The 25,169-nt window shown below is 39.5% G+C and overlaps 1 protein-coding gene across 2 annotated transcripts; it reads right to left on the bottom strand.

Annotated features, from left to right (window-relative positions):
- Positions 1-1,355: 1,355 nt before the first annotated feature.
- LOC124406620 lies at positions 1,356-24,091 on the bottom strand. Of its 2 annotated transcripts, none has more exons than XM_046882090.1 (5): positions 22,097-24,091; positions 4,808-4,951; positions 3,133-3,437; positions 2,639-2,895; positions 1,356-2,310 (listed from the first exon to the last, which is right to left on the bottom strand). In XM_046882090.1, the coding sequence occupies exons 1-5, from the start codon at positions 22,398-22,400 to the stop codon at positions 1,560-1,562; spliced, it is 1,761 nt and encodes a 586-aa protein (XP_046738046.1). In that variant the 5' UTR covers positions 22,401-24,091; the 3' UTR covers positions 1,356-1,559. The 2 variants fall into 2 exon arrangements, with proteins under 2 accessions (XP_046738046.1, XP_046738045.1); XM_046882089.1 differs by having other exon boundaries at positions 1,359-2,313.
- Positions 24,092-25,169: the final 1,078 nt, after the last annotated feature.

Below are 25,169 nucleotides of genomic sequence, written 5' to 3'. Positions count from 1 at the left end.
AAAATCGACTGAGCTGCACCCATTTAACTTTTAGGAAGACGGACTTGGTTATACGATACGTTTTTCGAAACGTTAAGTAGCATTCGGATACTAATTGACCAGTTTTCCATCGGCAATTTATTATAACTGTTTTACCTGCCCCCAGCGCCAACCTTAAATTCACATTGAAGCTCTTTAAACTCACGTTATAAAATAAATCACTAACATGGAACATCAGTTCGGTCTCCCCCTTCAAATTTGTTGCAACTCACGTATGTTGTAGAACATTGAAAGCTAAAAGAAGCATATTCTTTCAACGGTAGAAAAGAGGTTTTAAGAGGTGATAGCGACCCCCAAATGTGGATACTCCATGGGGTGATTTATTGATGCGCATGATGAATTTGAATGAATCCAACGCTGAAATGTTTCTATTGACGGATGAAAAGTTTCACTGAAGGTTTCATTCCAATACATCCAAATGCTTCTACAAGAAACTGAGAAACCACCCCATTGGATGCCCATCTTTGGGAATCGTTGACATTTTTCGTCTTTTAGTTTTCAATGTTCTACAACATACGTGAGTTGCATCGAAATCAGAAGGATACACTAAATTCATGTTTCTTGTAAGTCCCGGAAACATTTCCAAAGTAAAGAAGATGAGAATAATATTATTACTACTGTGCAAACCATTAAACTTTGATTACGTTATGAAAACTGATTGCTTCAGTTCGCGAGACGGAAACTAATTTTTTCACATACTTAGCGGCAAATTCGATCCAATTTTGTCGAAATTCGGTTGTGACATTTTTTCTCAATAAGCAAACACATAAAAATTTTTTAGTTTCTTACTTCCAAACTTTTCTTCCGTGCAGCCTGTGTATATATTTCGGGACCGCTATGTAATAGATGATGTTCAAAATAATCTACCGGACTAGATACGGACTTTGAATTCTATATGTTTCTATGAATAATGGATTGGGAATAATAAGCCCTGAGCCAGGTCACCATTTATCACAATCACGACGAATCAAACGGACAATTTACTTTTATTTACTTTTATAGATGTAAGAGTGATAGATTTTGATTTTTTCTCTCACCTATTCTATCCAATAAATTCTTTGTTTATCAGAATTCGTAGTGTATCTACAGTATTTCGCATCATGGAGATCTGCATGACTTAATATTTTATTATGGAACACTGGTTACAAATGGAAATGGCCAGCCTGGTTATTTTTGCTTCGCCGAATTAATTTGATTGGAATGAATGTTTGAACTTCGTATTCTACGAAAATATGCCAGAGTATATTTAATGTCGCACATTCTTGACGTCTAAAACACATCAATCGAGTATAACAGGTGGGTACTTGTACAACAATCGTATATTGTTTCAAAACAGATGCATGTGTCATGTATTTGAATATATTTACACGTATGTATATAATTAGAAATAATCTACGAATTTACATCTGTCTATATCGACAACTATAATACAAATGTCTAGCACGCCAAGCTTTTTCCTCGCAACATACGATATTGCCACAATCGGCAACAACGATTCGTTCCATCAACGACCCCGAGGTTCATAAAACCGTGTTATATACCACGTCGACGTCGGTGTTGATGATTGAATCGATCTGTTGGGAGGTGTGTATTAAATTGACATAATTATTATGGCCACTTCTTTCGTCAGCATCGGGATAAACGCTATCGTTTCGCACGATGATTTTCACTCTTGCGACGATATGATTATCCGATAAGTTTGGCACGTTTTCAGCGGCGGCATTCTCGCATATCTCCGCGTATATGTCTTCCGCCTTGGCCTTCGTCAGATTTGGCGGACTAGATGAAAGCACCAGACTATCCCTAACCCGGGCGTAGTTTGGCTCAAGCTCAACGTGAGCCTGATGTGTGTCCAGGACACCAGCCGAGACCGATCTCTGAACTGGTTGTTTGGCACCCCTGTTGCTGCCGGCTGACGTCACGTCCGGTTCAAGACTCGCGTACTTCTCCCCCGAGCGCATTGCGACTTCCGGTCGAACGGCGAACGTGAAAGAAGCCGACTTCTTCGCCGGATTCCGGCTTTTGCTACTTTGAGTTAGCTTCGAGATTTTTTCAAGGAAACCACCACCGTTCCCCGTTTGTCTTGTTTGGCTTCGTTCTCGACTTGCTGTCTTCTTCAGATTCTCTAAACCATCGCGAAGACTTCGCAGGATTGGCTTTGTTTCGGGCTTTGGTTTAATTTCCTTCAAGTTAAGCTCCTTTTCTGGCGTGATCTTTGGTTGCCACGTATGCGGTGCGACTCTTGGTTCCGTGGCACGGTCACCCAGCGTCCTGCTGTTATATAAAATAAGAATTAAATGAAACAGCTTTTGTAACCCTGAGTCCATGCGGTGAATTAAAGTTCGAGTACAAGAAAGAATGGATGGTATCGTCTGAATCAAAAGTTATAGGAAAGGAGGAAGACAAAGAAAGTTGTATAAAATCTCAAACAATGTTAATTTCGATGTCGATTATGCCAATGACAGTGAACAAAAATACAAAACAGCCTTATTGAATTCCGTCTTTTTATTTTTTAGAAAATTTGTCGAATTCCCATAGTGTTATCCTATTCTACCTCGTAACGTACACGCATATGTATGCATAAGATAGACACACGTACCAGCAGGCAGTCAGTAATCTCTGCATCTTTGGAGATGCAAGTAGCCGAGCCTCCGAAGGATAACCGAGACGAGCGCGTCTAACTCGTGGCGCTCCAGGCTCTGAAACCATCAGTTCGAGCATTTCTGGATCGTGTACTGGTCTCTCTGGTACGAGACATCCCAATACAATTGAGCCTCTGGTAGCTGTTTGAAGCTGCATCAAGCCCGCGTACTCACGGGGAAGAGGGACTGGCAAAGGACCAGCCACTAGTCTCACCTGTGACATGTTTACAAAAAGAATTATAAATCTAATTGTTGCCTGCGTCATTCGTCGTAAGATCGCAGCAATATTTCTGTAGATTCAAGGTTCACAGAAATCTTCAATACAATTTACATAAAATCAGATTATCGGATATGTATATTATACAAAAGAGCGTATTCACATTGGACTAATCGTTCGGCTGCTGCTACTACGAGTACTTATAACGAGACCTTGTGGCACAGGAAGACGTACCTTGAGTGGCAGATCCCTTTTAGCGAGTTGGTGCACCTTGTAGAGTATGGCGTCAGAGTCAGTGTCCGAGCTCCCGCTGGGGCAGGTCGCATAAAATTCGCCTCTGGCAGAGAGAGGAGCGAAGATTTCCCTTCCGTGGGAGTCTAGACATTGCGCGTACTGATCCTTCTCCAAAGATCCCTTAACCCCGCTGATCCCAAAGGTCAGGGGATAGCGCCTCGTGTCCTGGAAGACCGCGACCAGCCGTAGGACCTCGCCGGCACGGACCGTCGTTTTCGTGTAGTGAGCTCGGAGGTTACCGTTTTCTGTGAAAGACGTAGTAATTGACCATTAGGGTGATGGCCCGAAGTGTGGGAATCTTGGAATAATGAGAGTACATCAAAGACGCGTTTGGTAGAAAAGATGGACGCAATAATAGTCAAGATGGGGGCTGATAATAATTGTCAATTCAGAGCATAATACTTGAAGACTTACTTTTTACATTAAATGAGGATTTTTCTACTCCAAGAGATCGATAACTAGATTTATAGTGACTTTGAAATAAAAAAGCACCTATGAAAGAAATTGATCTTTGATATTCCATATTGTAAAACCTAGGTTTCGATCAGATTCGATAGCTGGTAATTACCGAAATATACAGGATCAATCATTCAGCTGTAAACATCTTCACGAATTGAGGGATTGATCCTCTTTCCATTGAATTTTTTTCTTTGGTAGCTGGAGTATTTCGTGAAAGTGACCACTCATACTTAGGGTGGTTGACACCTTACGCAGGATATCCTTACGTTACATAGGATACGGAATTGCTGCAGCTGGTTCGAGTGACTACTTTCACGAAATACTTCCTATAAATTTTCAATCAATACAGGGTCGTTCGCCGCATCATAAATGTGCACGACATTCAACGAAGATCGAACGTGAATATTCTGAAAGTCAGAAATCAACTAACAATAAGTAATGACGTGATTCCAAGTGGGTTTGGCTCGGGAATTTCCGTGTCACGGGTAACTGCTTTCAAACGCTCCATCAACCGAGTGTTAAACATTCCTATTTTCAATGACGTGCGTCTCATGCCAACGCGTGCAACATTCAAGGTGAAAGTATTTCCACATAATATGGGGAGATGGAAAAAGAGCGAGGCAAGCATGATTGCTCATCGCTTAAATCGCGCAGCCTGAAGCTAGGCAACTTGGGTTACGTACGCGTCAGCAGTAGTTTCACAGATACCGAAATTAGTTGTAGCTGATTAGGCGCGATTAGCAGATGATGATTAGGAATAAATCGAAATTAACTCAAGGCAATTCGATTAACGGAAGCTAAGATATCGACGATTCGAGAAAAGGTTTTACAGCTAGAACGTTCATATCGATTAGGCTCTGGCGTTTTTGGAAAACATTTTGTTCACCATACAGACCTTCAGATATTGTTTGAAAATAAATTTACCGACAATTATCTTGAGACTAGGTAGAGATAGATTTCTGTAAGTACGATACACTGCACACAAAATGTTCATTACGAATTAAATTTTCGCGCGTGATAACTACACAACTATAATTTTATGTCCATTTGGTATACATTTTTCCAAATAAAATCGAGAAAGATTCTTTAGTGAATTTTTCTGTGTTTTCGGTTCAGCCGATTCACCCTCGAATGCAATGAAAGAAGTAATTCTTACCCATTTTCGAATGCGTCAGGGTGTACGCTCTGAGGGGCGAAGTCAATAGGAAAGCTGGGACTCCGGCTCTCACGAGGGTTTCAACTCTTCGATAGACTCTCGCAGTTCCGGTCAAGTTGCTGCCAGACACTACGGAGAACCAGCCTGGAAAATAAAAATGTCACTATTAGCGATTGGTCTTGCTTCAATTGACGATTTCTATGATGATATGAATTTTGTCTCACTCCGATACCACCCACAACGCATCGTAGTAATGCTCCGATTGGTTGGGGAATACGGTGTAATTACGATCGTAGATCGTGTATGCGCGATTCAAGAGAGAAAATCACGCCAAGATCGAGAAGGAGAGAAAGAGAGAGAGAGAGAGGAGAAGAGGAAAAAGACCGTTTGATATTAATCCGCCGTTAGCGGATGAAGAGTGGTCTCTGCTTGTACATCATATTGTACCTATACGGACCTACTACGACTTGTTAACTAAATTCGAATGAGAACTTTCCCACGATATCTCGTTATATAAGTTCGAATTAGCTCAACTCGCCGGATTGTTATCCCGAATTCAAATTTATAGCGTGATTTTATTAACCTACGTATTCCACGGGACGTGGAATTGGAATTCGTTACAAAAACCTTCAGGCGATATTTGTTGCTTACAAAAATCAGTTGCACGAATGAATTAGAGTAGGCTTTATAAAATTTAAAAAAAAGTATGCATTCGCAATTTCGATGAAATTTAGGCCGGATCAACAAAATATAGGTTGATTCTTTCGTAGTAGGCTCGACTCCATTATCACATTTATATTTGGTTTTCTTTTTCGGATACTTAAATAGGACAAAATAGCATAGGTAACCGAAAAATTTCGAAGTAGTGAAAAATACCGTCGCAGAATGGCATACAAAAAAAAACAAAAAAACATTCAAATAATACATACAATATATCGATTATGCTGAAGTTTGTGTGGCCGATATTTGATGACCGGAAGTTTTGAAATTATGAAATTTATTTTGATATCTATAACTTTTCAAAACATAGACCAAAGCAACGAAAAGTTTGGAAACAAATTCTATGGTCAATTGTAATATTTCGCAGTAACTCTGCCAAGTATAAAATCTGGTTAAAAATCCCTCTCTTGAGGCAACGACCGCTTATTGTTGCTAAAGAGTTGGCGGTCCTAATTATCAAAATCGGGTACGATCATTTTGGAACGCGTCTATGATCAATAAAGTAGATACAAAAAAAAGTTTGTCAGGAAATAACTATAACATAACTAGAAACTGTATCACACCCATTGCGTTCCTCGAAGTTAACTTACGTATAATACAAATTGGTTTTAAATATGCTCGTATAGCTAATGCCGTTGTCAGTTTCGGTTCCAAAACAAAGATCGTACACATAATGAATTCTTTTCATAGAATCTAGCTCTGAGAGAAATTTTTTGCACGCATCAGCGATTGAAACATCGATAATGATTGTCCTCCAGAGTTGGCCATAGTTCTTAGAATGATAATGACATCATAAAATTCAGAAGCCGATTATCCATGGTCAAGTATTCAGTCATCGTGATTTACATTTTGCAATTATCGCCTATACGTTGGCTAATATAGGTGTACGGGCCCAGGGGATCTTCGACTCTCTATGAACGGGATAAGATCCGTGTAAGATTTATACAGATTATGCTAATGAAAGCCGATCGTGTCCCGCGATATTACCTCCACCTATATACCTATATGAGTTGTATAACTATACGCGAGATAATATCTTCATCCCGAGGGCGAATAGGGTAGTTACTCCAAATACTAATTGCTAGGTACCTAGATTGTCGAGTCTGCGATCAACGGAGCGCGTTGGGTTAACAGCATATTCTCCTTGACACTCAACTTTGACATCTTGGTAATTATAATGGGTGAAATAATTTATCGATTCCAGAACTGGTATGGAGCTTGGAAATTACGTGCGCACGTAGGTACGTATATAGTTCTAGGCATTCGCTCTACCTAGACATCCTAGTTTGCATGTTTAGCAGAGGCAAAAACGCTGAAAATAATGAAAGGGCTGAAATTTATACCAACAGTTTTGATTTATCATCATTCTAATTGAGCCACACCCGGTAGTCCCCGGAAACTTCGATCAGTTCTGACAGTCAAAGAATTGGGACTGAACATTTTTTATTCCGCCGAAACTGGTCGAATCTAACGCGTTAAATGTTCAACAGATATGCACGGTACAAACAGCTCGTAAACTCGCGTTGTAAAATGATTGCGGTTATTATAGCCGCGCTGATTGTACCGCTATAATGTAATTAAATTTTAATTCAACGCTGTGGCAGGCAAGAGTACCTTCACTGCAGCCGAGACACGGTGAAGGTGTTGAAAATCGTTTCTCGTTACTCTTTTGATTCTAGAATAAGAATACTGGGCAACGAGGCACTTCCTTTACCAAAGTCAAGTCACGTTTCACACGAAAATCGCTGTAGATCTCTAACTCTTAGTCAATTTTAATTCTACTTTGTGATGTAAGGATAAGGATGAAAAAGACGAGAAATTAGATAAAAGAATAGAATCTGGGGGTAACGTTTTAACGTTGCTACTTAATTGCGGTCTTCGGAATGACTTCCGATTTCAAATTAGTGTAGAATCACAGAAATTTTCAGAACGAATCTAGTGATGCGCATCCAATTTGCAATGTGACTCACGAAGTGAAAAGTTACGGTCAACTGAATGTACCCATGAATTGAAGAAACAGCCAAGTGATTTTCGGAGGCAACGAACTTCTGAAGAAGTCCAACTTATAATTAAATATATAGGTTTAATTATGATTGATTTCGATTCGAGGTTCACATAATTTAATATCACGTTATGGCTCCATGATAAGAAGTGAAAATGCGATTTCAACTGTTTCAATTTTATGAGTTAAATGTCGTAACAAATAAGTCCTGTAGTGAATTTTTACCTTGAATATTAATTTTCATTGTCATGTAATGAAGTTTGATTGATAGGATCTCATAGACTCAAGTATGAACAGACATATTATTTTAAAGAAATAGTGAAATAACTGCGAATTTTCATCGAATGAAAATCCACACCAAAAGTATGTTTTGGAAAAAATAAATGTCCCTAGAACTTTCAGCTAAATTCATGATCCCGAGGTTTGATACTTTATTTGTCAACTCCTTATTCGACGTCGGAACTTCCTTCGAAGTACGATCGACATAAATTATTTGCGTGGTATAATTTTCAAAAATCGATTCAACTAAAATTGTAACTCCCAAGACTCAATTCTATCCATCAATCTAACCCATACTTAAATGTATTGCCGTATTGGCCAAGAATCCATACTTGTTATTATTTTCTTACGAGTCAATCATACCATTGATTACAAAGTCATGAAAAAATGGAACAAGTCTACCAGATTTTCAACAATTTTGAATCGATTTGAAGCTGCCATCGATATCCAATCTTTCTTCAAAAATTCCATTATTCTTTCGTTTCGTATTTTCATTGAGAGAGATCCTCGTAGCTTACGAATACAAAGAATCCCCGAACCTGGCTATGGTAATTGATAAAAAGTACCCATTTTTGGCCAACGAACTTCCTTCGACGAGGTTCTGGATCTCTTTCTAAGCCTGCGCCAGCTAATCCCACGTTCGGTGGGTGCGGTTCACGATGTAACCCAGGGTGACCAGGGTCTCCTTGCCGAGGGCATCGGACGACGCGACGCTGAGGGTCAATTGACTGGGGGGGCCCTTACTTCCATCTTGGGAATGAAAAAGCCGATGTCTCGGGTCGCCTCGGTGATCCTGCCCTCGCAGCTCGATCCGTTTTGCCGTCTTCCTTTCCCCGGCGTCTGCTGAACGGGTTAGCCCCAGGCATCATTGTCTTACGTTAGCACGTTCGTCTCTGTGTTCCTCTATCTCTGTCGCTCTCTTCACAATGATCTATGCCTGCTTCTTTGTTCTATTCATAGCCAAGCTCCTTGTTACATCATTCGTAACGGAGTCTCGCATCCGATAACGTTTTACTCAATATTAGGCTGGTCTCACACCGAATAAGTTTATTCAACTTCCACTCTACCATATATAAAAGCTTTAGAAACGGTTCACTATCGGAATATGAAGAGTGGCGAGCAGTCGGACAGTGCGGATTACCTGATCTTGGAGGATTAAGAAATCATTCTGGTTTATAACCTTCGAAAAATCGATTTTTTTTTTTACATTTTTCAAAAGTATATACATCTAAAAGAATTGTGTTAAAATTTTAGATTCATCGGAGCAGTCTAACTATATCGCTGATTGACTTTAGGTAAGACTTTTTCCTTAAAAAAAAAAAAAAAAACTTAAACGCGTTTTTCTCAAAACTATATTTTTTCGGTTGGCGACCGTGGTTTCTCCGGAACCACTGAGCCGATCTTCACAAAATTTTAATCGCAGCCAAATCAAATCTTTTATTCTTACTATTTTTTTAGGGGAGGAGGGGGGGAGGTGGAAACAGTCAGAAAAACTTCATTCTTATGTTTTTTTCTTTAAATCTCCGCCATTTTGTTATTTATTATTTAATATTAATAGAGCCACTGATATACTGAACTTAAATATTTTTTGTTTTTTTTGTTTTAGATGAGCCGTTATAAAGTTATCAAGGTCAAGGTAAATAGTCTTTTTTTTTGAGCGTCTTAACCAGAATGATCCCTTAATCACTTTTTTGGCGATCGAAAGAATGATACCCATATTTGGTGAAAAAACGAACAGCAATTAAACCTGGGTCACGTGAAAGTTCTCATCAATATTAACTAAAGTTACCAGCCGGGATAAGGCTTGTAGGTCAGCTGTAACACAAGTACTAAGGAAAATTAATTTTGGATTCTGGGTACGTTATTTAACTCATTGTAACACGTAAATCTGGGCAAATTTATAACTACAAGCAAATACTTTTTGTATTTGAGTTCATAACTTTACTCAACAAGTTACGTTAGACTTATCATTTTCTGAGTAGATCTGCTGTCACGAATCACAGTAGAATTCAGTGAGACTGCAGGTTTAGACACTGCAGCAACTGTTTCAAAGGTAAGCCTAGCACGGAACCAATGCACTTATACAGTAGGTTACACAAGACAGCAAGTCTTCCGTTACTTTCCATTTCCATAATGGACATCCGACACATAATTAGTGCAACACGATGCGTCTAGTTCTACGTTATACTCATGGCACAATTATTACGATGGCAGCATGCGTATCCACATTAAAATCTACGAGCAAAACAAGTGCGAGCAATTACGAGGAGGTTACATTGTCAGTACTGTCTTCGATCAACGAATTAATTGGTCAATTCTCATCTTTTCTTCAAATTTGAAATCAAAATCATTTGAATTCTTATCGCTCTTTTTTTTTGCCTATATTTAAAACTGGTGGGCAATGAAAATAATCCTATAAACGAAATAGAATTATTCAAAGGCCATAGAAGACTAATGAGATACGTTGATCCTGCAAGTGTCAGACGTATATCTATTTTGGTTTTGAATAAATCGAAAAAAGCGCATAATATTCATAATAATTATTGGAAACAGGCGATTTTTTTTTTCTACGATAACTTCTTAGAACAATTTTTTAGCGATTTTTTTTTTTAATTCCTTTGTCGATGCAGAATAACCTCTCAAATCCTTGAATTGATCAAAATGGTACTTCATATGGAAGAAAAAAACCGCTTCTTTTATGCAAAAATTGTTTTATTTCAATGTTTATACCTTTGAAATAACAGAAACAAAACTCAATTGATAAATTTAAGTACAAATGAAATTAGATATTGAAAGCAATAAGGTAAAAACATATTTTCTTAATCAAAATATTAACATATTCAAAAATTAATTATAAACTATATTTAGATGTTAATAATTTTACTTCAATTATCCTTTTAGATTTTAGAACATTAATATCCGATTTCGATTTATTGAAAACCAAAAATAAATAGATGTCTAAAACTTGCAGGATCAACGTATCTCGTTAGTACCAACATACCCTCAACAGCTCATGATCCAGATATTCTTCAGGGGCCGATTCACTGTGCTTATCGTCATTTACTCGTATTCATTTCTATTATATAATAGCGATGTCGTTTTATTCGATTTCCTCATAGTTCCTGCGAGTAACATTATTTGAACTTTTCAAACGACGTTCTTTCGCTTTCCCAACTTCGAGGCCCCAAACCGATCTACTGGGATCGGATCGAGTTTGAAAGGCTCGGGTCCATGCATAGTGCCCATTGACATTGTGGAACTTTTTAGCGAGTGGACCGCGAACAGCATTTTCGCATTGCACGGCGACATTCTTAAATCAATTAGCGCTGTACCCAAAGAACCAGCCGACCTTCGATGATCACACCACGTCGTAGAACGCCTTCTGCGAAGTGTCCAGCCCCACGAAGTCTTGGAAATCCTGAAGACTTCGCACAGTTTTTTCCGGAGGCCTAAGGACCTCGTCCTTTTAGGGTATCTTCAATAGAAACGCGAATTCCCCGTCAACCAGCACGAGCGCTACCAACAAGTATTTTTGGAATTTCTTTAGCCGGTTAAGACGAGCGAGATTTTTTTGTCTCTTAACCGCGGATTTCGAACAACCCGAAGACACGAGAGAGTCAGTGAATAAAATTGATTAACGGCAGGTCTGCGCGGGTAATTGAATCCCATGATAGTATTTATACGTATGTCGATCATAAAAAATTTTTAATTGGCCAATTTTAATTGACCTTGCGTTACTAGTCGAACACTAATTTTCTCCATCTATATCGAGATCTTCATTGCGGCTTCCCTCAGGGCTAATTGCACGATTGCTTGTGAGTATAAGTGTTTGGTATTAATTAACGACATAGTTTAATAACTTGCCGTTACAAACCACGATAGTCAAGAACGTTCCATTGTGACTATTTGCATTCCACACCGTGCAATCACCGAGAGTTTGAGAAGGTTTTACTACTAATTCATGAATATACCGATCTGAAATCGATTACTTCCGTATCACGTGGCGATAATTTTGATTCTGTCATTGTTTAAACGTCCTGCTCTTTATTGTAAATAAAAAGAATGGTATTACCCAGAGGTTTGTGCTTCCTAGCTTCACGGATTACACATGCAAATGGATTCATTCAAATGAATTGCTCTGTTCGCCGTGGCCCGTTAGAAATACGCTCTGAGATATCTGACGACGATTCAACCGAGCCCCGAAGAATGTTATATGTACCTGTAAATTGACCGCAAAGAAATTTCGTTACGGGCTGTTATATATTTTATTCGAATCTTGCAGCCGCATCTACAACTGTCGCAACACTCTCGTCGTCGGTGTGAGAGGACTACCTTAATAAATGAGCCTCCCAAAATAAAAGCTGATATTTGTGCATTGAGGTACGCATCTAGAAGTACTTGTTACGCAATAGGAATATATATATTTCATGTCTTCCTCGCCTGCTCATTAGGGCTGCTAATTAAATTCGTGTCGAAACAAGGTCGGAAAGTAACGAGGAATTTGGGGCGGTCAATCATGTCGCTCTGCACGTAAGCCCCTTATATATATTATTTCTTATTGACAGCAGCACAGCTGGACATTTTTACAAGCACGAGGCGTGATTTCGACATGCTGTTGGAAAGAGTTCGAGTAAAGCTTACACTTTTCATAGATATACAAACTATGTTAATTTTATCCTGAAACAAATATTTTTTCACATATCGAATGAGCTTATTACGCTGTATAGTAAAGCGTAACAAATTTTCACAATTTGAGAGATGTAAGGTTTTTATTAGGTTTTTGAAATTCTGAGTTGTTCATCAGGATGATTTTCTTTATTTTTTTTTTTTTTGTTCAATTATAACTAAAGAAATATGCTTAATTGTTTTGACTTCATTTAACCTATAATTAATCAGATTTTGAGGGGAATCGGTTAAGCCAGCCCTGATTTATTCACAAAAACCATGAAAATACTTAAACCTTGTGGGACTGGTCCATCCAGGTCAGTCAATATCTATGATTCTTCAATTTCAGAATCACAATAGATCGCTCTGCATCAAATAAAAATGTATGGAATCGTTTGAAATCACGTGTCATGCCCAAATGTAAGCGAGCAGATTCTTGATCCCGCCAAGTTTTTACGACCATCTGTTTTTCTCAAAATTTATCCGGGCACGTGCTGCTTTCATGTTCCCTAAAATCTTTCGAGCCTTTTAGAATCCCTCGCAATATCCCCGCTCGTAAATTTAGTCTGGCCCCAGACGTCCCCATCTGTGAACCCGCACGTGGACACCTGGTGGTTATATAGTCTATGGATTTGTGAACACCTTGACGGTAGCTATATCGGTCGCATCCTATTCATCGCGGTTCTGAAATTGAGACTGATGTGCGGGTGCGGAAGAAAAAAGGTAAGCTGTAGATAAAGGATTGAAAATTTCTTCTGTTTGATGCAGACGGCATATGCAAAAAGTGTACGTATCGTGACAGTCTCAGGAAGTTTAGCAGCCAAGTGCGCATGCGCCAAGTTTTTCGTTTGTTTAGGCAGGCTTGTCAACTGTGTTTGGTTAGGCCTCAGTGCGAAATGTCAATAGGTGCAAGTTTTTAGATGTTATCTTTAGTTACGTGCGGTGCCGTCACATTTTGGTAACTTAAAAGTCTCTAAGCGATCTGACCTTGAAAGGCCTAAGAATTTTTATAGCTAGCCTCATGTCATGTGACAAGGTTGGTAAACCTGGTGAGCAGATAAAAGACTCGACAAGAATTGGTTGAATCTACTATTGGAATCACATAATTTGGCGCATGCGCATTTGGATGTCTAGTTTTCTGTGACTGTCACAGTATGGTATAACGAAAATTTATTTTACAAGATATTGGTTCGCGGTAATTGACACTGAGTAGTGTAGTTTCAGGGCTTGTGTGTGATATATCGATTTACATATGCTAATTGATGAGCGGCAATTATGAAACTGTGCAGAAGCGGTGCAAGGCATACGAACGATAAGCAACATGTGCTGGCAAATCAATTACAATTACATTACCTTTAATGGATGGTCGTTGATCGTGTTGCAGTCGACTCCACCTCACTACATACGGTCATTTTATAGAATCAATTTTAATATTCGTTCGTGTGCCTCTTATTCTATTAGCGCATAATGCTAGCCATATGCTTCTTGTATGGAGTGTAAATAGTAATACGCGTGAGGTATTCCTGCTCACGGATCGCTCCGGAATCCTAAATGGGGATTCCTGCGGGTCGATGACGCGGGTGGACAAGGACAAGGGTCACAGCTGGGGCTTTGTCAAGGCAGATGGCTCGGGTCTCGTTGGTTCAAGGTGGGTATCCAGGTGCAGGGGGTCACTTTCACAACCTCAAAACGTGAGGGATTCAGGAATTAATACCGATTTCGTAACTGGAGGTGAGAAAAGGTCGTTTCATCGTTAGGTCAAATTATGCTAGACATTTATTTTGAAAAAGCCACGGTGAGGCCAAAATTACTGATCAGGAAGGTAACTCAAGCTAAACCCTGGGGTAGAGTATTTTAATTATCGATTTGCAAAGATCGTAATGCAGTGAAATTAATTTTACATCTCTCGACGAGAAGTACAAGTATGCAAATTATTGATCAACTTTAACAATATAGTGTTCAGTTTGGACATCACTGTAGGAAACATTCTGCAATAAAGGATACATAAATTTACGAAAATTTTGCTTTATATTGCTTTCTTCTTTTTTACTTTGGTAATATGTTTTTCAACTAATCTCACGCTGCCACTCATTCCCTAGATTTTATAAAATTGTATAAAACGCTTTTTTACTATAACAAGAATACTCTGTTACTCCATTATGGTTTGAGATTACGGCTGATTAGAAAGAAACAAACCGATGATTCGTAATTTTCTAACTTTTTCCACAAAAAAAAACTATTCATTTTTCATCATTTGAGCGCAACACTTTGTCAATAGCCATTGCAAAGTGTTGTCTTCGAGTCGGTAAAAAAAAAGTCTTTTCGTGCGATACTAATGATCATAGAAATTTGTATAGAGTGTAGAGATGCAGCGGACGAAAGTGAAACGCACTAAACGAGTAGGCACAGTATCTGAGAAATCTTGATTTTATTGCATATTTACAAAATATGAGTAAAGCTTTCTACACGATTTGAATAAAAATCGAGATGATTCTTATGCTCTATCGCGTGTAAGAATACGACAATCTCTAAACTTTCTACCGGTCGAGTTCCATCAATCTACCCTGGAAATGAAGAATAGTAGATTTGTAGAATGAGAAAGACAATTAAACGTTTCAGCTCCCTTTCGCTGAGTTTGTAACAACGACTTTCTCGAGATATGTAATTTGTCTTATTGTTAGAACAAAGATCGGTCATTCCAGCCGGTTATAAGGGAGGGAAAAGTGTGCGGCAAATTTCCATGCAACTCTCGCTACTGCAGCTGCTGCTGCCTTCGTTTCATAGATCCAAGGCGAGTATCGCGAACAGGAATCTGCATCGTTCGTAATTCTTGTAATATAGCGATACCGATATATTCCAGGTTATAATGCGATATTAGTTCGGCGGCAAGTCAACCGTGAAAGTGCTGTTCTGGGTCCGGCGCGCGTGATGCTTTATGTAGTCAACTAGCCATGCAGGTTATACTTGCGTGGATTCAAGAATCGTTATTCATACGATTGAATCTGGTCGGAAAAAGAAACGACCTCAATATCCGAACGCATGAGACTTGACGTTTAAACGTTACGACCTATTCAGGACACGCTGATTCCACAGCAACGTGAGTCGAATTAAATAACAAATCGAGGAAATTTCACTTTACTTATGAAATTCAACCGCCGTTTATTTGTATATTACACACGTGTGAAATCCAGTCATGAACACGTTGTAAGATAATCCAAACAGCCCAATCAGCATTCAGATGATTCATAAATTTATGTACAGGAATTAAGTATTATAGAATGTGAAACACAGACGTGGCGCTCGTGTTGCATCGCCCACGTGGCTCGATCAGACGGCAGAAATCATGACAGATCGCCGTTATAATTGAAAGTTGATGATTAGTTCGGGTCTTCTTATTTGCTGGACATGATCACCAGCTGTCCTCTCGAGAATGTTGTTTAATTCAGAGATATGTATCTGAATTTTAATCTTTTTCACACGTGAATTTATACTGTATAATGTAACTGTATTCAGCCATTAAATGTGACGATGATTCCTCCAGAATTTGTAATAAAAATTTATATTATATTAATTTACTCACGAGTATTATTAGTAGCTAGGATTTACATCGAAAGATATTCGCAGTCAACTGATATATCTAATTAGTTTCTTCACAGCACATTTTCGCACTTGGTTGATTTCTTAAGTATCAATTAGTAAGTATAATTACTAATCAGCATGTTTCAGACATTGCCTACCGCAATGAGAATCATCGAAAGTGAGTATACGGTAACTTTTCCCAAGAAACAAGATCTTCTGTCACCATGGAGTCTCCTTGATGTAATTAGAATTATTTTAATTATTCATACTATTTTATAGCAACGTGACATTCTTATACACCCATTTCTGATCCATCACTTTTCCCTGCAGCAGAGACTCGACGTAAATCAGACAAAGAAAAAAACAAAGTTGTAAAATCCCAGATGCCAATTGACGTGATGTCTTGAGAGTTAAGTGCCTTTGCAGTGATTGTTGTACATTCAACTATGCCCTTCAATCGCATTCTGGGATTATCTCCATTAGTATAATTTAAAACACTAATAACGATGCGACTAAGACCACTTGAAAATTAAAGCAATATGAAACAATTTTATCCAATTTGACCAGTTCCTGAACGATGAGTCGCTTTGAGATGCAAATACATTATACGTATGAAAGGGTATCGTGAATGTATGTACCATGATTTGCGGAGTCACGTAACGACCGGCCCTTAAAAACGAAATAACTGGTCGCTGAAGATTTGCTGATCGTCAGACAATTGAGACGTTCGCGGCCACTTTGTGAGCCGCAATAAGTTCCGTTCGATCTGCACCGTATGTTGGAGGCGTTACGTTTCGCTGATTTAAATCTTGTCAACTTTTTGCATCTATTCAATTAACACCTACGTGCAGTGACATTCCGAAGTATTTTAATGTTCCGAAACAGCCTCAGATAAGCGAGACCTCAGCCAGTAACAGTAAATCACTTGACGTGCATGGCCGATCAAGAATCACAAATATATGTATGCGACACTGAACAGTAAACAGGAAACATTTCTCCTAATCTGTAAAGTCGCCTGCGATAGATCGGGTCATTGAACTTTAAGTGATCATCGACTAATTTCATCACGGTAATTAGTATAGAAGTTCGATCTACTTGTAGGCATGTCAAGATCGCAGACATCAATTACTTCACCATCTTCAATGCTTTTTCATGAAACTAATCAATTTGTGGATGCAAGTTTCGACATCGGCAGAGCTGAGTCGTTAATCCGTCGCTGGTTATGGGCTGTGAGCCTCAATATGTCATCTTAAGCTGAAATTATGATGTTTCGGATGCTAGGCATATATACGTAAGATTTATCGACCACGAACAACATGTTACGCTTGTAGCCAAATGTTCGTTTGAATACCTGACTTAAATATTTGAATCTGGCAGTCAAGCTAATAGATCATTCTATCCCACGCCATGGTAATGCGTTGTGTAATATGGTATCCATTTTTTTTTCAAAACTCTTAAGCATTGCTTATACAAAAAAAAATCAGTGACAGCGTCGTCAGAGTAGTGTTGCACTTTGAAGATCTATGATTGAACGACATATTTCATTCGCAATTATTTGTATCTTTCACTTTCAATTCAAGTGCGTATTTCCTAAAATCCAACTTTAAACTTCGCAAGAACACCAGATCACTTATAAAAGTCAAAGGTTACTTTGAAATTCACTGGTAAACTCGTCTTGTTGCTAATTTTGTTAAATTTCTTTGTTTCTGTTGACTTCACATCGACTATAAAGAGTGGAATGATAGTTCGCAGCTTGGCGAATGTGGTACTTGGAATAACATGGGAGGCTGAGGCTAGAATGTATTTAAACCTCACCCTCCCGCCTTTAATCCGTGACACCATCATCCATAGTTTAGAAATAATAACCGTTGCAACAACCAACCCCTGTCACTTTTAGCCCCAGTCTCCCCTACTATAACGAGATTAAGACTTAAGATTTACCCATGCGGTCATGCTACCTAACAATTTTCACATATAGTTTCGCAAAAAACTATTGTATTATTCATTGCCAGATTTCCTGCACCATCCATGACCAATGACCATCCGACTATCGCGTGTTGCTCTTTTTTCACCAGCTCGTGGAAGCAGCTATCTCTGTTCCACGATAAGACACGATTTGCAATGGCTACCAAAGTCAGCCGTTAATCAATGGCTCATGAGATCTCTTCTGCATCTCGTGCACATAGAGATGCAACTCTATCCGTTAATGCTCGCAGTAAGACCGCAGTGTTTCGTTATCTCCATACCATATTTCCAATTATCGACTGTAACATTGAAACAGCTTACTTACGGAGCGTTAGTCCTTCCCATAAATTAAACTGCGGATGCTTCCTGTGTGCCATCTTGAACCATATTTCAACCGAGATACGAGTCACCGAGTAATGCTTTATACCCATCCGCAGGGTGCATCTTCGACTATCCTGGACTGCAGAGGTGGACGCGATCACGCGCTGATCTAACTTCTCAAAGACTTAAAGGCTCACACCGCGGAATCGCGGACATCCGGCATTCCCAGTGGACGACGCATAGCTGAACTGAGATCTTCTTCCTCCTCGTGAATCAACCAGTTGAGTACAACTCACCTGACGTAACGTAGATCATAGATCACTGCCGGCGTCGTTGGGATTAGTTGCTATTTGCACGCTCCTTGGTCTGCTAGCCCCTCTCTTTTCCTATCGTTTTCTGTCTTGATCTTGGCTTGATCATGCCTGAGTCACAACTCGATTGTACGTCACTCGTGGGTGCGAAGATCATTTTTCCGTACTACGAAGGTGGGCTTTCGGAACGAGTCTCTTACGCAATCGAAAAAACCGTCGGATGACTATCGATCGTGATGTTTAATCTATCGGGATCGCGGATCTGGCTCGCTTCCCGAATTGAAGACATGCTTTCACGGAGGCGGAACTTCGGCATGCCGGTCAATTCAGCAAAGAAGGAGGTACAGATCGATTGACGATTACCATCGGAGTTCGCATCAAGTCCCGCGTTCCTGCGGTCAATGATCGGCCAGTACGAACATGCTAACTGTGCTCGATAATATACAATTACTGACCATAAATGGCTCGTGAACAACTGATCGGCGTTGCACGTGAACAAACAAATTTGCGAACGTTAAGATCAGCATCGATCGTCGATCTCTTGGGTCGCGGTTCGCAGTTGACCTTCTGCCCTTCGCATATTACTCGGTACAAGCAACTACCGCTAGTCTTGTTCGCAAAAAAATCTTCTACACATTATTTTCTGATCGGCTATACAAGCCACGCCAGTGTTACTCGTTTGGAACACGCGATAGGATATCCTTGATGTTATAGCAGTTTTTGTGGTATCGATAGTACTTAAATGTCTTATTGGAGGGAGGGATGTTTTTTGTTGTTTTAGCGGTTTTCAATAAATTGTGGATCATTAATGCGTAACTTGTATGAAATTCGTATTTTAGTGTAAATAAAACCTTCGTTCAGATGAACTTCAAGTCATTTGTTACAACCAAGCAAGGTCTCGACCGTTTGGACGATAAAAAGGTGGCTTGAATCAGTGACTTAGATAACCTTATGCAAAAAGAAAAGACAACGGTATTGTTACAGCCGTTGTTCTCCACTTAATTGATCCCAAAGTGTTCATTCGCGATTCGAGCTAACAGTTTAAAACATATTAAGAAATAGGTTTTGTATAGTGTTATTCACCACTTTTCCGTTTAGTATAGTTTTTTCTTGGCATTATTATTCAATGAACAAAACACTGCTTGAAATTTTGGTTTAGAGGGGAACCGACAATATAAATCTTGTTTCTTATTTACACGTCACACCATGTGCTTGGAGATTGCTTAATAATGAACATAAAGCTGTACTTTCTGTTTCAGATGTCGTTTGAAAATTCTGATTATTAACCAAGTTTGGTGGTTCCGAAAGTGCTGAAGAATCCAAAGGATTTATAGCTCCGGTAGCTAAATATATATATAAATCCATATAGTCAGACCAGGTCGATTCTTGACATTACGGACGAAAAACGGAAGGAAAATTAGTCTCTGCAAGAGATGAATGTACACTTCTGCAACGCTAACTATTCGCGTTGTGAATGTATTCGATGATTCGATTCATTGGAAGTTGTTAGATCTGTACGGAAGATTTTTGTGTAACCCAAGTTCTTATTTGCATGACCCAAAGTTTAGAAATACCGAAATAATATTAACATTTATTAATATGTTGTACCGAGAAAAATTGAGTTGTTAAGAGATAAGTTTATAAGTATTGAGAAAATTTCCCATTTGAAATAACTTCAAAATTGAAATATAAAACACGTACAGCAATTTGAGTTCTACCTGACAATGGCGCGTTAAATCCTTCTTTGTTTTTTGAATTATAGTTGAATGACGGATTTATATGCTACCTCTCTATCAGCTGGAAAGTCTCACGTGAGCTTCAACGAGCCTCAACGATGATTACTTAATTAATATTCCCAAGTTCATGATACGTACGCGTTGTTTGAAGCTACTTCACGATTCTACGGTAAAGAATTGCTCGTTTCCGCGCTCGTTATTTAATAGGCAGAAATGGTTTTGCCCCCCTTGTTACACCGGATGTTTCCATCCATTGTTTCCTTAAATCATACCACGGAGTCTAGTGACTATTCAGGGAACTTGTTAACTCCAATTTGTGTTACAAATAATCTTGTTATAAACGCGTTCTCTCTCGTCAGGCGCTGCAGATATAATCAACATACTATAAGTACGTCTCAGGTTTCTACTGCATGGATTTGCAACACGGCAAGTTTCTTCGACATAGAAGATTCGATCAAGCTGTTACTTCATTTAAAATCGGTGGAAAATTCTTCTTAATTTGCAAAGTGATTTTTCACGATCACTCGTCAAACTTGGAGTAAATTCCCTTTTCTTCAAATGAAAGTAAGATTAAAACTACAAATTCAGAACTTGGGCAGCGGGTTTGGGAGTTGGCAGAATATGCTGAAGGAATTGTCTCTCATAGATTATAATATAATGCGGGCATTACGAAGATACAGAGCTGTGCTAACGAGTGGGAAACGTGTTAATAGCATGCGCCCACGTGGCACACGTCAGCGTTGCACCAACAATAGTACCTAGTTTACGATGTGTTCCTAGTTCAATGTACATTTTCCATTAGTAATATAAGGATTGTATTTCCATCCCAGTCTAATATCCAGTAAACTTCTCAATAGAAATTAAAGCCTGGCTGCAGAAACAGAACCGCATTATTAGTGACTGGTGCCTTTCAACTGGGCAGTTATTTCTAAATGATTGTTCTAATTTTATTACAGGAGTAATATCTCTCTACAAAAGAGAAGATATACTTGTATCGATATCCCCTTTCCACCTTTCTAATTATTCCTTTTTTCAGTGGACTCTTGTTCAGTAAAACACACGATTTGCGTATTTAAAAAATCGGTATCAAAAAAAAGTGAACGTCCCTGAGTGGTGTGAATACAGATTCAGTGAAAGTGTAATCATTTTGTAAGAATCACGATTTAAATGAGCACTGAAGCTTTCTAAAATCCATTTTAGTTTGTTAATGTTATCACCAAATGATGATAGTTGTATTAAATGCAACGAAAAAAAATGCTGTGGTAACTCTTGTATTTGGATTACGAAGTGATCGGTGGTCTGATTTTAATTTTCAGATTCTGTATGTAACACGGTAGAAAAAAGCACACTTCATATGAAAAGTTTCCTAGAACTGGACTATTTAGATTGTAGTTACAACATTTGAAAATAGTTGCTACAAGTTCTTAAAGCATGAATTCTTTTATAAACAAGAGGATCGATTTTTATTCGAAAAAGCGTCAATTATCAATCATTCAAAACATGTGAATCGTATAAACGATAAATATTGAGACAAAACTTTGTTTTCGCATTCTTTCGAATAGATGTAATGACTAGTCCGTAGCTCCGCAGGCAAGTTATCGATTGAAAGAGAATTTTCTTAACTGCTTTAGCCGATTTCGGTACCGGGAAAAGCGTGTTGACGATCAGTGCCGATCAGTAACATAAGATAAGACTGGGTGATGAAACTCACCGGGATAGCCTTCGGGGATGACGATTTCTGGTCCCACCTTGACGTCGTGCCGATAACGATGCATCAGCAGAGTCGCCGTGACCCTGAGTGACCTTGGCTGCTGCTTGTAGAGGAGGACAGGTCTGCCACCCGTACCCTCAAGTCGCACAACCCTTGGTAGGGAAAATCTGTCGAGGAATTCCCGAAGGGGCATAAAACCACCGGAGTTCGTCTCCGCCGTCGCTTCGCGCGAGCTCGGCAGGGACTTTGGCAAGGATGTTCCTTCGCCGCTGGAGATCGTCGAGAATTCGCCGTTCGACGACATTCTGGTATCGTGATTCCCGATCAGATATCGATAAGGGTCAAACAGCGACGACCGATGATCGGTAAGATTTCATCACACCAACTGCTTCCAATAGTTTTTCCGGCAAAGTTTTTGTAACCTGGAGGTCGGCCAAAGTCCCATCCACTTACTTTAGAAGGACGGCGTAAACGCGTCCGCTTTTAACCTGGCTTCTTCCACTCATACCGATCGATTTAAACGTCGATCAATTCTTCCGGTATCGAAATGCTCGGCTTCACCGGCACCGTAGACGAATTTTCACCTTGTTTAATGACGCTTGGAGCGCTTTGGTCTCCGTGGAAGGGCGATGACGATCGTCCGGATAATAACAGGTTTGTTATAGACACTTTCTTCGGTTACGTCACAGTAAAGACACTGAGAAATTGCTATCGCTTTCCGCGTGCATAATTCCTGAGAATCGGAACCTCTGGAGAGACACTAACCGACTACTCACAAGCCTGAGGTATCAACCCAGCGATTGTCACTTCCGAACTTGACGGTGAATCGGTATGTTTTCACTCTCAAGCCAAGACTGTAGTTGTCATTTTATTCACTGAACGATATCCGTTGCCTTGAGCAACGGAACGCAGTGAAGGTTAAACGACGAAAATAATTAACGTAACAACCTACGTTTGATTCAACACCGTTTCAGTATACGCACTAGCGGTTTTACCTTCACAATCGAAGAACTAATTTCCTTGTTAGTCGGTCCTTGGCGGGTTAAACACTGACTCAATCCAATCGGCACACAATTACCAAAAGCACTTACACACGATGACGAATTTTTCAGAGTTTTCAAAACTCATCGTTGTCCTCTTGTGTCCTTTTTTTATACCGTAAATCAGCTTGTTCGTTTCCATAAACAATTCCGGAAGTATCGGCATTCGGGTAGTCTGCACTATAATTCCTTCGTCGACGCTTCGAAACATCCACGAAATGCTCTTGACGATTCCGTTACATCCCTCAAGAGTCTGAATCCATTTGCGAATTATCGAACGATGGTCCTGACCATTTGTACAATCGATAAATCCCGTCTTTGATTCACTACTCACGAGCATTCACGCGATCCCTCATTTGCAACAGATTTTTCTTTTCATCTATCCTCTCCAATGATTCGGAATTAGAATGCGAGAGGTGTGCAGTAATCTGAAATGTGACGAAAGAAGAAACAGAGATGAGTTGACCTCCAAGTAACTTCTAGACGTGGTTGAAAATTAGTTGAAAAATAGATTGATCCAGATTTTTTAAATCTATATTATAAATATACATTACATACGGTACGAACTCATCGAAGATCTTTTTCCAAACATAATCCAAATTTTGCGAAACGAACAATTCGGTTTAACCACTTTTCATTTACGTTTAACGTGTATCAATCTTAGCATGAACGTATTCCGACAAAGAGAATAAATTCTGCTCATTTGGAAAAACAATATTCTGTGAAATGATCGCGCGATAAATACGGTGATAAAAAAATCGCATAAAAAAAGTGGAGACCTATCGACCCCCCAGGGTTTATCCGAGCATCGGATCGACTGAAACTAGCGAATTAAAAACGTAAACTATGCAACTGATTGGTGAGGTGGAAAAAGAAAGAGAGAGAAAAAGAAAGTAAAAATGTAAAGCGAGTTGTCAAACAAGCTTGGCTGGTCGTACTTTTGCAGAAAGATGCGATCGTGGCGGAGGACGCGAAGTCACTGACGCCGGTCATGAGGCGAGCCGTACGTAAGTGCCACGGCTTTTGGCTCCCCTCCGAGCCCCACAGATTGGCCAAACCCCCACCAGGCGGGGCGAAACATCGCCAACGTTGCCTATTTGTAAAACTATTCCATTGTGCCTAGCGTTTCTCGTTTCGTGCTTCCGACAGACGTGCCTAACATACAGCGTGCGTTCGATATAAGAAACGCGGCGAGTACAAGTATCGCCGTTTTGTACGCGCGATATTGGCGTTAATTTCAGTCAGTGCGATACCGCCGCGGTTTGGCTCCGAGTAACGCCGATTACTCGTGCTCTAATTGTCGGTAATTACGGTCTATCCATGACTGGGAGTCCTTAGCGCGCGAAAATAACGGTTTTCTTTGGATCGTTGTACAGCTTGCTGTGGTCGAAACAGTTCATGACACACTGTGAAAGAGGTATTGGCTCTGGTTGTGTGGCGGATTTCGATTCGATATGTTTGGGATATCCTGAGTCTGAGCTGTTCGATAAAGCAGCTGTACATGAATTCCTCGTGAATTTCTAACGACTGCATGATTTGTTGTTTGCTAAAATTTAACGCGCACGCGGTCCAGTCTGACAGTAACTTTTCGCCAGGGCGACCAGCCGTCATAAACGAAAGCTAAAAAATTTTAACAGTTGTCGCTGGCTGTTCTGCTCAATATCGACAACTGTTAATATTTTTTAGGTTATATACATGGTGGTGAATTGTCATTTGAATTTATGACAGTTGGTCACTCTGGAATTGTAGTGCGCGCGCATTAAATTTTAGCAGACGACGGACGATACAGTCGTTGGGAATTCACTCGTTGCGCACAAATGACAGTTGTGGTGAATCGCTGGTTTGGCATGCACTACGTTTAAAAAGTTTTACGTCTCACGCGTTGCTTCAGACGATTTTCAGATTCAAAAGTTTTCAATTGATTTTTTTATTAATTTTGAAAATGAATTTATTTTTTTTAAAGGTTTTTAGGGTCCCTGCATGTTATTCTGAGATATTACAAAATGATCAAGATCTCAGTGATGGATTTCAAT

The sequence above is a fragment of the Diprion similis genome, chromosome 6, assembly GCF_021155765.1.
Source record: "Diprion similis isolate iyDipSimi1 chromosome 6, iyDipSimi1.1, whole genome shotgun sequence".
Classification (NCBI taxonomy): Eukaryota; Metazoa; Arthropoda; class Insecta; order Hymenoptera; family Diprionidae; genus Diprion; species Diprion similis.
The sequence above is the reverse complement of the archived record's forward strand: the minus strand, read 5'-3'. Positions and strand labels throughout refer to the sequence as shown.